The sequence below is a fragment of the Oncorhynchus keta genome, chromosome 18 (genome assembly GCF_023373465.1).
Source record: "Oncorhynchus keta strain PuntledgeMale-10-30-2019 chromosome 18, Oket_V2, whole genome shotgun sequence".
In the NCBI taxonomy this organism is placed as follows: domain Eukaryota; kingdom Metazoa; phylum Chordata; class Actinopteri; order Salmoniformes; family Salmonidae; genus Oncorhynchus; species Oncorhynchus keta.
In genome coordinates, this window is record NC_068438.1 from 775277 (window position 1) to 789007 (window position 13731).

Below are 13731 nucleotides of genomic sequence, written 5' to 3' on the forward strand. Positions count from 1 at the left end.
TAGGGCCGCTCAACTTGGTCAAAGGCCTTTTCGGCGTCAAGAGATATAAGGGCAAGGTTCACGTTGGGTACCTCTGAGAATACATAATGTTGAAGAGGCGCCTGAGATTGAAGAAAGAGTTTCTGTTATGGATAAAGCCGGTCTGGTCCGAATGGACCAATTTGCCAATTAAAGTGCTAAGCCTGTTAGCCAGAGTTTTTGCTAAAATCTTTTGGTCTGTATTTGGTCTGTATTTAGGAGAGATATTGGTCTGTATCACCCTACCTTGGTCTGTATCACCCTACCTTTTCCGGATCTTTACCCGTCTTATGATAATGAACGCTTGTCCAAAGTAGATGGGAGAACTCCATCCTCATTGGCCTGAACCAACATTTTGTGCAGGTAGGGAGAGAGCATGTTGCTGAATGTTTTATAGAATTCACCAGGGTATCCATCTGGGCCTGGGGTCTTGCCACTCTTTAGAGATTTAATTGTTTCTCGAATTTCTTCAAGAGATATTTCCTTATTCAGGAAGTTAGAATCTTCCTGGTTCAGGGCAGAGGAGGAGGTAGGGTTTGGCCGGGTAGAGGATCTATCCAATGACGTGCATAGATTCTCTAACTCGTCAATCTCAAGGCCTTCTCAAGGTCCACAATACTCTGGCCCTGCGAAGTGACCGTTTGAATGATGCTCTCGATTTTGGTGTCCAGTTCAGCAATAGTAGCCTTAAGATCCTCAGCTAAAGCAACACGTAGTTCTCCAAAAGCCCGGGTAAGTTCTGTAAGTGTTACGTTGTTGCCTGTGCCTTCTGCCATGTCTGTCTCGTTGTTTAGTGGGGAGTAGCCCTCCAATTTGGATTTATTGTCCTTTGGTCGCTTATTACTCGGCATTTTCACATAGAAAGTTACAATCTTGTATTAGAAAGAAATGTTTGTTGTAAAAAGTGCCATAAAGTAGGTTAAGTTAGATTATTTCGCAAGAAAGTTGCAGGAGCCTCTCAAACACAGCCGTTCACTCCAACATATTAGCTCTGCTCTGAGTTTCTCCCATTCTTCTCTGCAGATCCTCTCATGCTCTGTCAGACAGCTTCACCGTAGGGATGGTGCCAGGTTTTCTCCAGACGTATCACTTGGCATTCAGGCCAAATAGTTCAATATTGGTTTCATCAGACCAGAGAATCTTGTTTCTTATGGTCTGAGAGTCCTTTAGTTGCCTTTTGGCAAACTCCAAGCAGGCTGTCATGTACCTTTTAATGAGGAGTTGCTTCCGTCTGGCCACTCTACCATAAATGCCTAATTGGTGGAGTACTGCAGAAATGGTTGTCCTTCTGGAAGGTTCTCCCATCTCCACAGAGGAACTCTGGAGCTCTGTCAGAGTGACCATCGGGTTCTTGGTCAACTCCCTGACCAAGACCATTTCCCCACGATTGCTCAGTTTGGCTGGGCGGCCAACTCTAGGAAGAGTCTTGGTGGTTCCAAACTTCTTCCATTTAAGAATGATGGAGGCCACTGTGTTCTTGGGGACATTCAATGCTGCAGACAATTTTTGGTACACTTCCCCAGATCGGTGCCTCGACACAATCCTGTTTCAGAGCTCTACGGAAAATTCCTTCGACAGCAGTGCTTGGTTTTTGCTCTGACATGTACTGTCAACTGTCGAACTTTATATAGACAGGTGTGTGCCTTTCCAAATCATGTCCAATCAATTGAATTTACCACAGGTGGACTCCAATCAAGTTGTAGAAACATCTCATCTCATCAATCAAAACAGGATGTACCCGAGCTCAATTTCGAGTCTCATAGCAAAGGGCATGAATACTTATGTAAATAAGGTATTTCTGATTTTACAATTCTAAAAACCTATTTTCGCTTCGTCATTATGGGGTATTGTGTATAGATTGATGACATTTGTTTTTATTTAATCCATTTTAGAATAAGGCTGTAATGTAACAAAATGTGAAAAAAGGGAAGGGGTCTGAATACTTTCCGAATGCACTGTAAAGGGGGGATTGGAAATGATGCAGACAATTACATTGATGGAAGCCACATATTATCTGAATTTTAAAGCCGATGTACCCCCTATAAAAACAATAGTATGACAGGTAACCTAGTGGTTGGGCCAGTAGCCGAAAAGATCGCTAGTTCGAATCCCTGAGCCAACTATGTGAAGAATCTGCCGCCCTGCCCTTGAGCAAGGCACTTAACCCTGATTGCTCCAGGTTCGCTGTCAATAATGTTTCATCCCTAGCTGAGACCCCATCCTCTAAGGGTGTCTCAGGGATATACAAAAACACTTGTACATGCAGTGAAACGAGAAAAATATAAGTACCCCCTATTTGTGATATGTTTGAGGCTTTACAATGGGGACAATCTCTAGTGAGTAAAGCAGAATGGAGAGAAGGCACTTAATCAGGCAGTAATATTCTCTAATGGTAAAAACGTTTATCATATTTCTACCTATGGTTCCAGGTGGGCCAGACAGCCCAAAGTCTCCTTTCTCTCCCTTCACCCCGTCTGGGCCCACAGCTCCAAGATACCCTGGGGGTCCTGACTCTCCGTTCAGCCCTAGACAAAAAAGGAGAAATGTGTCACACCATGTTCAGTGCCAACCTGTTTTGAGAGTTAGTGTCTGTTATTATAAATGAAGTGTATATTCAACTGGCATACTCATCCCATACCATTCAACCTGTACCATTCAATCTGGCACATTTCTCCTTGCTCACTATTAGAACACGTGACAAGATTATCACAATGAAATAAGTCTGATGAATTATTTTTGCCCAACCCCTGCTAGTTTGAGAAACAGACGCCTGCCTCACAAGTCCTCATCTGGCAGCTTCATTAAATAGTTTCTCAAACTAGACACTCTAATGTACTTGTCCTCTTGCTCAGTTGTGCACCGGGGCCTCCCACTCCTTTTCCTATTCTGGTTAGGGACAGTTTGTGCTGTTCTGTGAAGGGAGTAGTACATAGCATTGTACTAGATCTTCAGTTTCTTGGCAATTTCTCACATGGAATAGCCTTCATTTCTCAGAACAAGAATAGACTGACGAGTTTCAGAAAAAGTTATTTGTTTCTGGCCATTTTGAGCCTGTAATCGAACCCACAAATGATCATGCTCCAGATACTCAACTAGTCTAAAGAAGGCCAGTTTTATTGCTTCTTTAATCAGGACAACATAATTGCAAAAGGGTTTTCTAATGATCAATTAGCCTTTAAAAAATGATCAACTTGGATTAGCTAACACAACGTGCTATTGGAACACAGGAGTGATGGTTGCTGATAATGGGCCTCTGTACGCCTATGTAGATATTCCATAAAATAAATCTGCCGTTTCCAGCTACAATAGTCATTTACAACATTACCAATGTCGACACTGTATTTCTGATCAATTTGATGTTATTTTAGTGGACAAAAAAGGTGATTTTCTTTTAAAAACAGGGACATTTCTAAGTGACCCCAATCTTTTGAACGGTAGTGTATGTATAGAGTAATTGTTCTTTATTAACGTGTTCATGCTGGGCTCATCTTCAAAATACACTGTGGTCTCATCATGACTCCCTGCTTAAATAAAGATTAAATAAAAATGGTGTTTATCCATGATAATTCTTTATGTGTGTATTGTTATGTTCACATGGGTGAGGCAACTTTGTGCATTTTTTTATTGTCATATACTACTCATTCATTTATAAGACAGTAGGCCTGTAAGCATGCCGAAATGCTGAAACATTAGCACAATAACAAAGTGATACTTTTCACAATGTGCTGGAGTTTCTATAAGTTATACCTGGGCTTCCGGAATCGCCTTTCTGTCCTGGGGCACCAGGGTTACTGGGTATGCAGGGTAGGGTGTCACCTGCACAAGAGAAAGGCGGCATGGGGTAGGGTGAGGAGGACAAACAGGATGTCTTGCATAATGTTTTAGAAGTGCTTCTTAAATAATGTTATTTTTTGTCATGAAGGGGTGTTTCAGTTTACTCCAAAGTTATAATTGAGTGTGCATACATGTATTTTGTTCATCTACCACTCTTCATCCAGTGTAATAATACATACACAAAAATAACTCATAAATAGGTCATTTATGACCAACAGTAATGAATGCTGATTTCCAACCCTGATCTGTCTTTGTGTTTCACACAGACTGACAAGCTCCTTACCCCTGACTCCTTTGAGCCCAGGAGATCCCCTGAATCCTGGAGGTCCCTGGTCGCCTGGGAGTCCCCGTTCCCCCACGGCCCCAATCACATCAGGTCCTGGGGGGCCGACGGGTCCAGCAAGCCCTTTTGGCCCGTCATTACCTGGATACCCTCTCTCACCCGGGAAACCTGAGTAACTGTCACCCTGAGTGGAACCAATCAAACTTAGGCTGCATTCCAAATACAGAAAAGACACCCTCTCCCCTTAGCCCTCAAATTAAGTGGACACTTCTGGTGACGTATCATGACGTATGATGAGTTGACACTTGCAGGGCGAGGGAAGAATCAATACATTTTAAATGGACAGCTCTTGCCAGGATATTCGTCACTCGTTCGTCCCACAGTTGTGTTTTCAGTCATCATGGAACCACCGGTAGCTGTTGTGTGTGCTTTATATATGCTACAGTCAATTATGATTGCATTTCGTATCTTGGTTAGAAGACAACGCATCCACATCATCGAATACTAGCCACCTGACGATATCAGGTAAATCGAACTATCATTAGTTTTATGATATTTACATTCGTTTTTACGACTTCTCCATATTGATGTTGGTTTTATGTTTTGGATGATTTTTCTTAGTGGATGTACAATCATCGCGAATTGAATCATGGGATATTTCAGGCTTGTACAGAGTTGTACACTTGCATTGATAATTGTTTGGACCGACGGCACAGATGGCCGCGGGGATTCCCCCAAGGGCATAGGGCGAGGGTAAGTAGAGGAGGGAGTGTCTTTTATGTGTTTGAAACGCAGCCTTTGACTAGATGAGTCCATACTCACAAACTTTTGCTTAGACAGGAGGTTTAGACCTTTGGTCTAAATCGGCTAGCTGCTAAATTTTCTCATAGGCAAACCTGGCACAATTAGCCACTATGCTAAGTACGACCAGCTGATCAGAATGATTGTGTCCGATAACAAATTCCGTATCAGCCAATTTAAATCGTCTACGTTGAACCAACACTTTTTCATCAAAGCATCCTTAAAAGAAGTCCAATGGCACATTCTGTGAATCAAAAGTGTTAGTTTTAACCGCTTTGAATTGTAGAATTACATTTATTGTTTTAGTGTGTTGAGAAGGGAAGCGCAGCCAACAGATTGAAAATGTAGATTAAGAATGAATTTAATTAGTCTTTCTTCAACCTTGTAGACAAACACACTGCCAAGGCCTAATAATCATATTGAATAGACTATATTACATGGAAGTGTACACCTAAATGTACAACGTTTTATATGTATTTTAACAATCATCTACTTTGTCACATATGCATTTCTTGACTCGAGGACCAGCAGTGAAGCGTTCTTTCCTCAAAGAAACACCTTGCACGAGTCAATTTCAAACTCACAGTCATCGTATTTTGCCATCTCCGGGGTTACCGCCACCAGTTAGTTATAGCAGTTAAGGGGTACATTACAGTTATTTGACAAGACCACGAGCATCATCCACTTTTTTTTTATAACAATGTACGAATACAAACTTACACGTTATATAATTCTCCTACATCTTTATTCCTGTGAAATCACATGGATGTTTGTGAAACAAACAGGCAAAAACGTGTAATTTGGTCATACGTGTATATGTGAAATCGTGTCTTTTGAATTTTGTGTACTGTTAGTAGGCTAGCCGAGTCAAGGATGCATCAAGCAATATATATTGGCACACTCCAATTCTTGTTGCAGACCAAGAGTAACAAAGTAAACCTTGAAGTTGGAGGTTTTAGGATCTCATTATGATGAGGATTTGGGCATCTTAAAGAAACATTAGATCCATGCTTAGGGCCAGACTCCTAATTCCAGTTCCTTCTGTATTCCTTCTAAGTCACTAACAGTTTGAATATGGCTTTTGGTGTCCTTAATGACCTTGATAGACTCACCTCTGGGCCAGCGTCACCAGGCACACCCGGATTCCCTTCGTCTCCTCTCCTCCCAGTGAAGCCTGGACGACCAGCCAGCCCTGGGAGGCCAATGTCTCCCTTCACACCTAGAAACCAACCAGACTTTACACGCTTACATTGTAACTCACATCCAGTGGTCAAAAGAAAATAGTATTACAAGGACCTTCCCAGCAGACAGGGGACATTCAAAGGACACTTGGTGACCTTCATAGTAGGTCTGTTTTAGGGTTATGGCGAGATGTTATCCCAGCACGCCATTCTCTAGATCTAGGAGTCTTTTGCCTAGAGTTCCCTCTGTCATTGCGGACCAGGCCAGGATGTTTTTAGGGCGTTCTCAGGACATTCAGTGTATCAGTTGGCAGGATGTCTCCTGGTGGTCTCAAAGGAATATTCACCCCCCCCAAAGAAATTCTACACACCTACCTGGGCATCTGCACCCTCATTTCATTATATACCTCCTTCGAAAGTATTCAGAGCCCTTGACATTTTCCACATTTTGTTACTTTGCAGCCTTATTCTAAAATTGATTAAAATGTTTTTTTTTCCTTCAACAATCTTCACACAATACCCCATAATGATAAAGCAAAAATTACGCTACAAGTTTGGCACATCTGTATTTGGGAAGTTTCTCCCATTCCTCTCTGCAGATCCTCTCAAGCTCTGTCAGGTTGGATGGGGAGCATTGCTGCTCTCCAGAAATATTCGATCGGGTTCAAGTCCGGGGTCTGGCTGGGCCACTCAAGGACATTCAGAGACTTATCCCAAAGCCACACCTGCGTTGTCTTGGCTGTGTGCTTAGGGTCGTTGTCCTGTTGGAAGGTGGACCTTCACCCCAGTCTGAAGTCCTGAGCACTCTGGAGCAGGTTTTCATCAAGGATCTCTCTGTACTATAATCCATTCATCTTTGCCTCAATCCTGACTAATCTCCCAGTCCCTACAGCTGAAAAACATCCCCACAGCATGATGCTGCCACCACCATGCTTCACCGTAAGGATGGTGCCAGGTTTCCTCCACATGTGACGCTTGGCATTCAGGCCAAAGAGTTCAATATTGGTTTCATCAGACCAGAGAATCTTGTTTCTTATGGACTGAGAGTCTTTAAGGTACCTTTTGGCAATATCCAAGCGGGCTGTCATGTGCCTTTTACTGAGGAGTGGCTTCCGTCTGGCCATAAAGGCTGTAGAGATGGTTGTCCTTCTGGAAGGTTCTCCCATCTTCACAGAGGAACTTTAGAGCTCTGTCAGAGTGACCATTGGGTTCTTGGTCCCCTCCCTGAGCAAGGCCCTTCTCCCCCGATTGCTCAGTTTGGCCTGGCGGCCAGCTCTAGGAGGAGTCTTGGTGGTTCCAAACTTCTTCCATTTAAGCATGATGGAGGCCACTGTGTTCTTAGGGACCTTCAATGCTGCAGACCTTTTCATGGCACCTACCCCAGATCCGTGCCTTGACACATTCCTGTGTCAGAGCTCTACGGACAATTCATTTGACCTAATAGCTTGGTTTTTGCTCTGACATACACTGTCCAAGCAATTGAATTTAACCCATGTGGACTCCAATCAAGTTGTAGAAACATCTCAAGGATGAGCAATGGAAACAGGAGGAGCTCAATTGAGCTACATTTCGAGTCTCATAGCAAAGGCTCTGAATACTGAATAAGGTATTTCTGTTTTTTACATTTAAGAAATGAGCAAACATTTCTAAAAACCTGTTAAGCTGTGTCATTATGGGATATTGTGTGTAGATTGCTGAGGATTTTTTATTTATTTAATCATTTTTAGAATAAGGCTGTAACATATCAAAATGTTGAAAAAGTCAAGGGGTCTGTTACTGTTGCCCAGCCCATCAAGCCCTGATTGGTGAACTACTGATCCATTCACAGAGATTTGTCTGTTGGAAAGGTTAGGAACACCCAACTACAAGAACAGTGCTTAACATACAATATTTCCAATGTACATATTGACATACTTTGACATAAATGATTTCATTGTGAATGTTCATTTATACAGTAATTACTCTTCAACATGTCCTCATCTGGGATTTGAACTCACAACCTTTGAACTCACAACCATTACAATATTCCAGCTACCCCACCATTAGTGTTAATCAATTAGTACGATCTGCCCCCCAAAATAAAATAATAATAATACAAAAATATAATATATATATATAATCACGGTTTAATTTTTAATTTTTTTTTTTTTTAGAAATGCATTATGTGGGTTGAATGCTGTAACAACACAGAATAAAACAATTGATGGTATTTAGTATTTATACTGAAAATAAACAAACGCAATATGCAACAATTTCAAAGATTTGACTGAGTTACAGTTCATATAAGGAAATCAGTCAATTGAAATAAATTAATTAGGCCCGAATCTATGGATTTCCATGACTGGTCAGGGGTACAGCCATGGGTTGGCCTGAGAGGTCATAGGCCCACCCACTTGGCAGCCAGGCCCAGCCAATCAGAATAAGTTTTTCCCCACAAAAGAGCTTTATTACAGACATAAATATTCCTCAGCACCCCCCACCCCTCCTCAAATTATTCCACAGGTGAGGAAGCCGGATGTAGAGTTCCTGGGCTTCCTACTGCCAAATTCTCTAACACGATGTTGGAGGCAGCTTATGGTAAAGAAATGAACATAAAATTCTCGGAGCATTAATTTCTGTGCTATTGTGGCCTATTTACTGTCCCCAGCACAAGGTGCACCTGTGTAATGAGCATGCTGTTAAATCAGCTTCTTGATTTGCCACACCTGTCAGATGGATGGATAATCTTGGCAAAGGATAAATGCTCACTAACAGGGATGGTAACAAATCCCTCCACAAAATGTTAGAGAAATAAGCTTGTTGGGTGTATGGAAAACTTAAGGGATCTTTAATTTCAGTTCATGGGACCAACACTTTACATTTATATTTTTGTTCAGTATAAATACATCCAATGGCAAGATAGAATGTTCACATCGACCAATGAAAAGTCGCTCTTACCTTTAATGCATAGATAGATGTCACCTTTCTGACCTTTTGGACCCCGGACACCTGCAAATCCTGGGAAGCCCTATGAAATGGAAAAAAAATGTTTTAATCAACTCAACATTAACCAGGTTCTATTTGTTGTGTATAGCCTTGGCTAAGCATTGCAACTATAGGATCAGTTATGGTTGGGTAGGAGTTGTTCTAGAGGTTCCAATCGGCCTATAGGCAGGCTGCATGCTGCACGTAGGGCCCTGCAAATTGCAGGAGCCAAACATTTGACCTCTGTCATTGCCAACAAAGGGTATATAACAAAGTATTGAGATAAACGTTTGTTATTGACGAAATACTTATTTTCCACCATAATTTGCAAATAAATTCATTAAAAATCCTACAATGTGATTTTCTGGATTTTTTTTCTCATTTTGTCTGAAGTGTACCTATGATGAAAATTACAGGCCTCTCTAACCTTTTTAAGTGGGAGAACTTGCACAATTGGTGGCTGACTAAATACTTTTTTCCCCCACTGTATGTGAAATCGACTTGTTCTCTAAGTGTCACTATCCCCCAAAAGTTTGTGTGTTTGGTTATAGCTGTGGCCTCACACCAAAATACGCATTTGTTTGTCGTAGGGATCGCCCCCTTGCTGAACTGATAGAAGCGGTTGATACTATTCTGAATATTTTAAACATTTTCTGTCATCTGAATGAGTTTTATGAGATTTTTACTTGAATTGGCGTACACCGTACTCTGATCATTTTAAGAATATTTATTTTGACTTTAACCTGACTTTAGCCCCCACAAGTACCTATTGAGTGGTTTGCTAATGACATCAGTGATCACTTTCCTATTGTATGTATTAGAGATAACAAACATAAAAACATTGATCCTCGTATAATTATGAAGAGAAAACCTTGCACCATCCCTACGGTGAAGCATGGTGGTAGCAGCATCATGCTGTGGGGATGTTTTTCAGTGGCAGAGACTGGGAGACAAGTCAGGATCGAGGCAAAGATGAATGGAGCAAAGTACAGAGATCCTTGATGAAAACCTGCTCCAGAGCGCTCAGGACCTGGTGGGGCGATGGTTTTACCTTCCAACAGGACAACAACCCTAACACACGGCCAAGACAATGCAGGAGTGGCTTTGGGACAAAGCAGGAGTGGCCCAGCCAGAGCCTGGACTTGAACCTGATTGAACATCTCTGGAGACACCTGAAAATAGCTGTGCAGCGATGCTCTCCATCCAACCTGACAGAGCTTGAGAGGATCTGCAGAGAACACTGGGAGAAACTCCCCAAATAAAAGTGTGCCAAGCTTGTAGCGTCATACTCAAGACGAGTCAATGCTGTAATTGCTGTGAAAGGTGCTTCAGCAAAGTACTGAATAAAGGGTCTGAATACTTATGTAAATGTGATATATATATATTTTTTAATAGATTTGCAAACATTTCTGAAAACCTGTTTTTGCTTTGTCATTATGGGGTATTGTGTATAGAATGATGAGGGAAAAAACGATGTAATATATTTTATAATAAGGCTGTAACGTAACAAAATGTGGATAAAGTCAAGGGCTCTGAATTCTTTCTTAATGCACTGTATATTGATGTGTATAATGTATATTGATGTCCATTTAGTGTATACAGGGCTCATCTGTAAAATAGATCTTGGTCTCAGCATGACACTGTCAAAATAAAGGTTAAATAAAAATATAGCTTTTCCTGATCTGTACACAGGGTCAGGAAAAACTCTTGGTCTTAGTCTTGGTCCGTCAATAAAGGAACACTGACAATGATACTCACGTCTGCCCCACTTCTTCCTATGTCTCCGGGAAAACCAATGTCACCCCTCGGGCCTGGTGCCCCACAAAGTCCTCGTAACCCTGGCAATCCAGGAATCCCCATAAAGCCAGGGTCTCCCTTTGAAGGCTGGAGGAGCTCACAATCACAATCACCATCAATTCCTAAAAACAATGAGACAAAGTGAATAAGTAAGATACAGGATTAGGGTTTCACTCATTTGTCAAAGGGGCCAATTACAGATATTGACATGATTCAAGGGGCCAGAAAATGGTGCACCATTCTTAATTATTTAATGTATGGTGGGCCACATTAAATTGGCTTGCAGGCCACATTTGGCCGGTGGGACGGACATATGTTGTGTTCTGAAACCCATGGAATACAAAAAGGCATAGAATACAGATGCAGGATCTTAATTTGATACGTTTTTTTGTGGATAAGAATATTTCTGCTTAGCAGGACATGCAAACTTGTCGTGTATTTGATTTTTAAAAAGGGTTCTAAAGTTTGTAATTTCCACATTGAAATTTCAGACTTGATTTGGGTTTGCCCTAACAAAAAATGTATCAACTCCTGTAAAAATGTACATTCATTCTAATCCACATAACAATTCACATTTTCTGTTGCTGCAGGACTGTTTTCCTGCTGTAGTAAACTAGCTTGAATTAAGATCCTACACCTGTATGAGAAAGGTACAGGATAGCAGTGTACAATAGCAGCCTACACACCGAGTGTACACACATTAGGAACACCTGCTCTTTCCATGCCATAGACTGACCAGGTTAATCCAGCTGAAATCTATGATCCCTCATTGATGTCCCCTATTAAATCCACGTATTTATTTTAGTCAGGTCTAAAGGAACATTATGATGTTAAGAACATGTATTTCAAAGGAACAGAATAGGAGTTGGTCTAATGTATGTTATCTGGCTACGTTCCATGCCATAGGCTGTAGTCTTATTTATTTAGCTGACATGAAGTCCTGTGCCATTATTTTATTTTATATGATTTTATAGTAAGAAATTCTTACACTGAATACACGGAACAAATATATAAACTCATCAAAGCAACAATTTCAAAGATTTTACTGAGTTATAGTTCATATAAGGTAATCAGTCAAATGAAATGCGTAAATTAAACTCTTAATCTATGGATTTCACATACAGATTTGCATCTGTTGGTCACAGATACCTTAAAAAAAAACAAGGTGCGTGGATCAGAAAACCAGTCGTCAGTATCTGCTGTGATCGCCATTTACCTCATGCAGCGCGACACATCTCCTTTGCATTGAGTTGATCAGGTGGTTCATTGTGGCAGAGGCACGTACAAAGCTCTCCCTCACCCTCCATTTGGTAAATCTGACCATAATTCTATCCTCCTGATTCCCTCTTACAAGCAAAACTAAAGCAGGAAGCACCAGTGACTTGGTCAATAAAGAAGTGGTCAGATGACACAGATACTAAGCTACATTACTGTTTTGCTAGCACAGACTGAAATATCAAATCAAATCAAATGTATTTATATAGCCCTTGGTACATCAGCTGATATCTCAAAGTGCTGTACAGAAACCCAGCCTAAAACCCCAAACAGCAAGCAATGCAGGTGTAGAAGCACGGTGGCTAGGAAAAACTCCCTAGAAACGCCAAAACCTAGGAAGAAAACCAGAGAGGAACCATGCTATGTGGGGTGGCCAGTCCTCTTCTGGCTGTGCCATCGGGATTCTTCCGATAGCATTGAGGAGTACACCACATCAGTCACTGGCTTCATCAATTTTTTTTTTTTTTTTTATTTATTTCACCTTTATTTAACCAGGTAGGCTAGTTGAGAACAAGTTCTCATTTGCAACTGCGACCTGGCCAAGATAAAGCATAGCAGTGTGAACAGACAACACAGAGTTACACATGGAGTAAAACAATTAGCAAGTCAATAACACAGTAGAACAAAAAAAATGGGCAGTCTATATACAATGTGTGCAAAAGGCATGAGGAGGTAGGCGAATAATACAATTTTGCAGATTAACACTGGAGTGATAAATGATCAGATGGGCATGTACAGGTAGAGATATTGGTGTGCAAAAGAGCAGAAAAGTAAATAAATAAAAACAGTATAAAAACAGTATGGGAATGAGGTAGGTGAAAAGGGTGAGCTATTTACCTATAGACTATGTACAGCTGCAGCGATCGGTTAGCTGCTCGGATAGCTGATGTTTGAAGTTGGAGAGGGAGATAAAAGTCTCCAACTTCAGCGATTTTTTTTCGTTCCAGTCACAGGCAGCAGAGTACTGGAACGAAAGGCGGCCAAATGAGGTGTTGGCTTTAGGGATGATCAGTGAGATACACCTGCTGGAGCGCGTGCTACGGATGGGTGTTGCCATCGTGACCAGTGAACTGAGATAAGGCGGAGCTTTACCTAGCATGGACTTGTAGATGACCTGAGCCAGTGGGTCTGGCGACGAATATGTAGTGAGGGCCAGCCGACTAGAGCATACAAGTCGCAGTGGTGGGTGGTATAAGGTGCTTTAGTGACAAAACGGATGGCACTGTGATAGACTGCATCCAGTTTGCTGAGTAGAGTGTTGGAAGCCATTTTGTAGATGACATCGCCGAAGTCGAGGATCGGTAGGATAGTCAGTTTTACTAGGGTAAGCTTGGCAGCGTGAGTGAAGGAGGCTTTGTTGCGGAATAGAAAGCCGACTCTGGATTTGATTTTTGATTGGAGATGTTTGATGTGAGTCTGGAAGGAGAGTTTGCAGTCTAGCCAGACACCTAGGTACTTATAGATGTCCACATATTCAAGGTTGGAACCATCCAGGGTGGTGATGCTAGTCGGGCATGCGGGTGCAGGCAGCGATCGGTTGAAAAGCATGCATTTGGTTTTACTCGCGTTTAAGAGCAG

The 13731-nt window shown here is 41.6% G+C and overlaps 1 protein-coding gene across 4 annotated transcripts in view; it reads right to left on the reverse strand.

The window, feature by feature from the left end:
• Positions 1 to 13731, reverse strand: part of col4a4 (collagen, type IV, alpha 4) — a 148572-nt gene that overhangs the window by 52950 nt on the left and 81891 nt on the right. For all 4 annotated transcript variants that reach the window (XM_052467075.1, XM_052467074.1, XM_035791406.2 and 1 more), the window contains 6 exons: positions 10840 to 11000; positions 9055 to 9124; positions 6049 to 6155; positions 4136 to 4319; positions 3766 to 3834; positions 2436 to 2543 (listed from right to left, as the gene is read on the reverse strand). In XM_052467075.1, coding sequence (XP_052323035.1) covers positions 2436 to 2543; positions 3766 to 3834; positions 4136 to 4319; positions 6049 to 6155; positions 9055 to 9124; positions 10840 to 11000 — 699 coding nt within the window. The remainder of the gene's footprint in view (positions 1 to 2435; positions 2544 to 3765; positions 3835 to 4135; positions 4320 to 6048; positions 6156 to 9054; positions 9125 to 10839; positions 11001 to 13731) is intronic.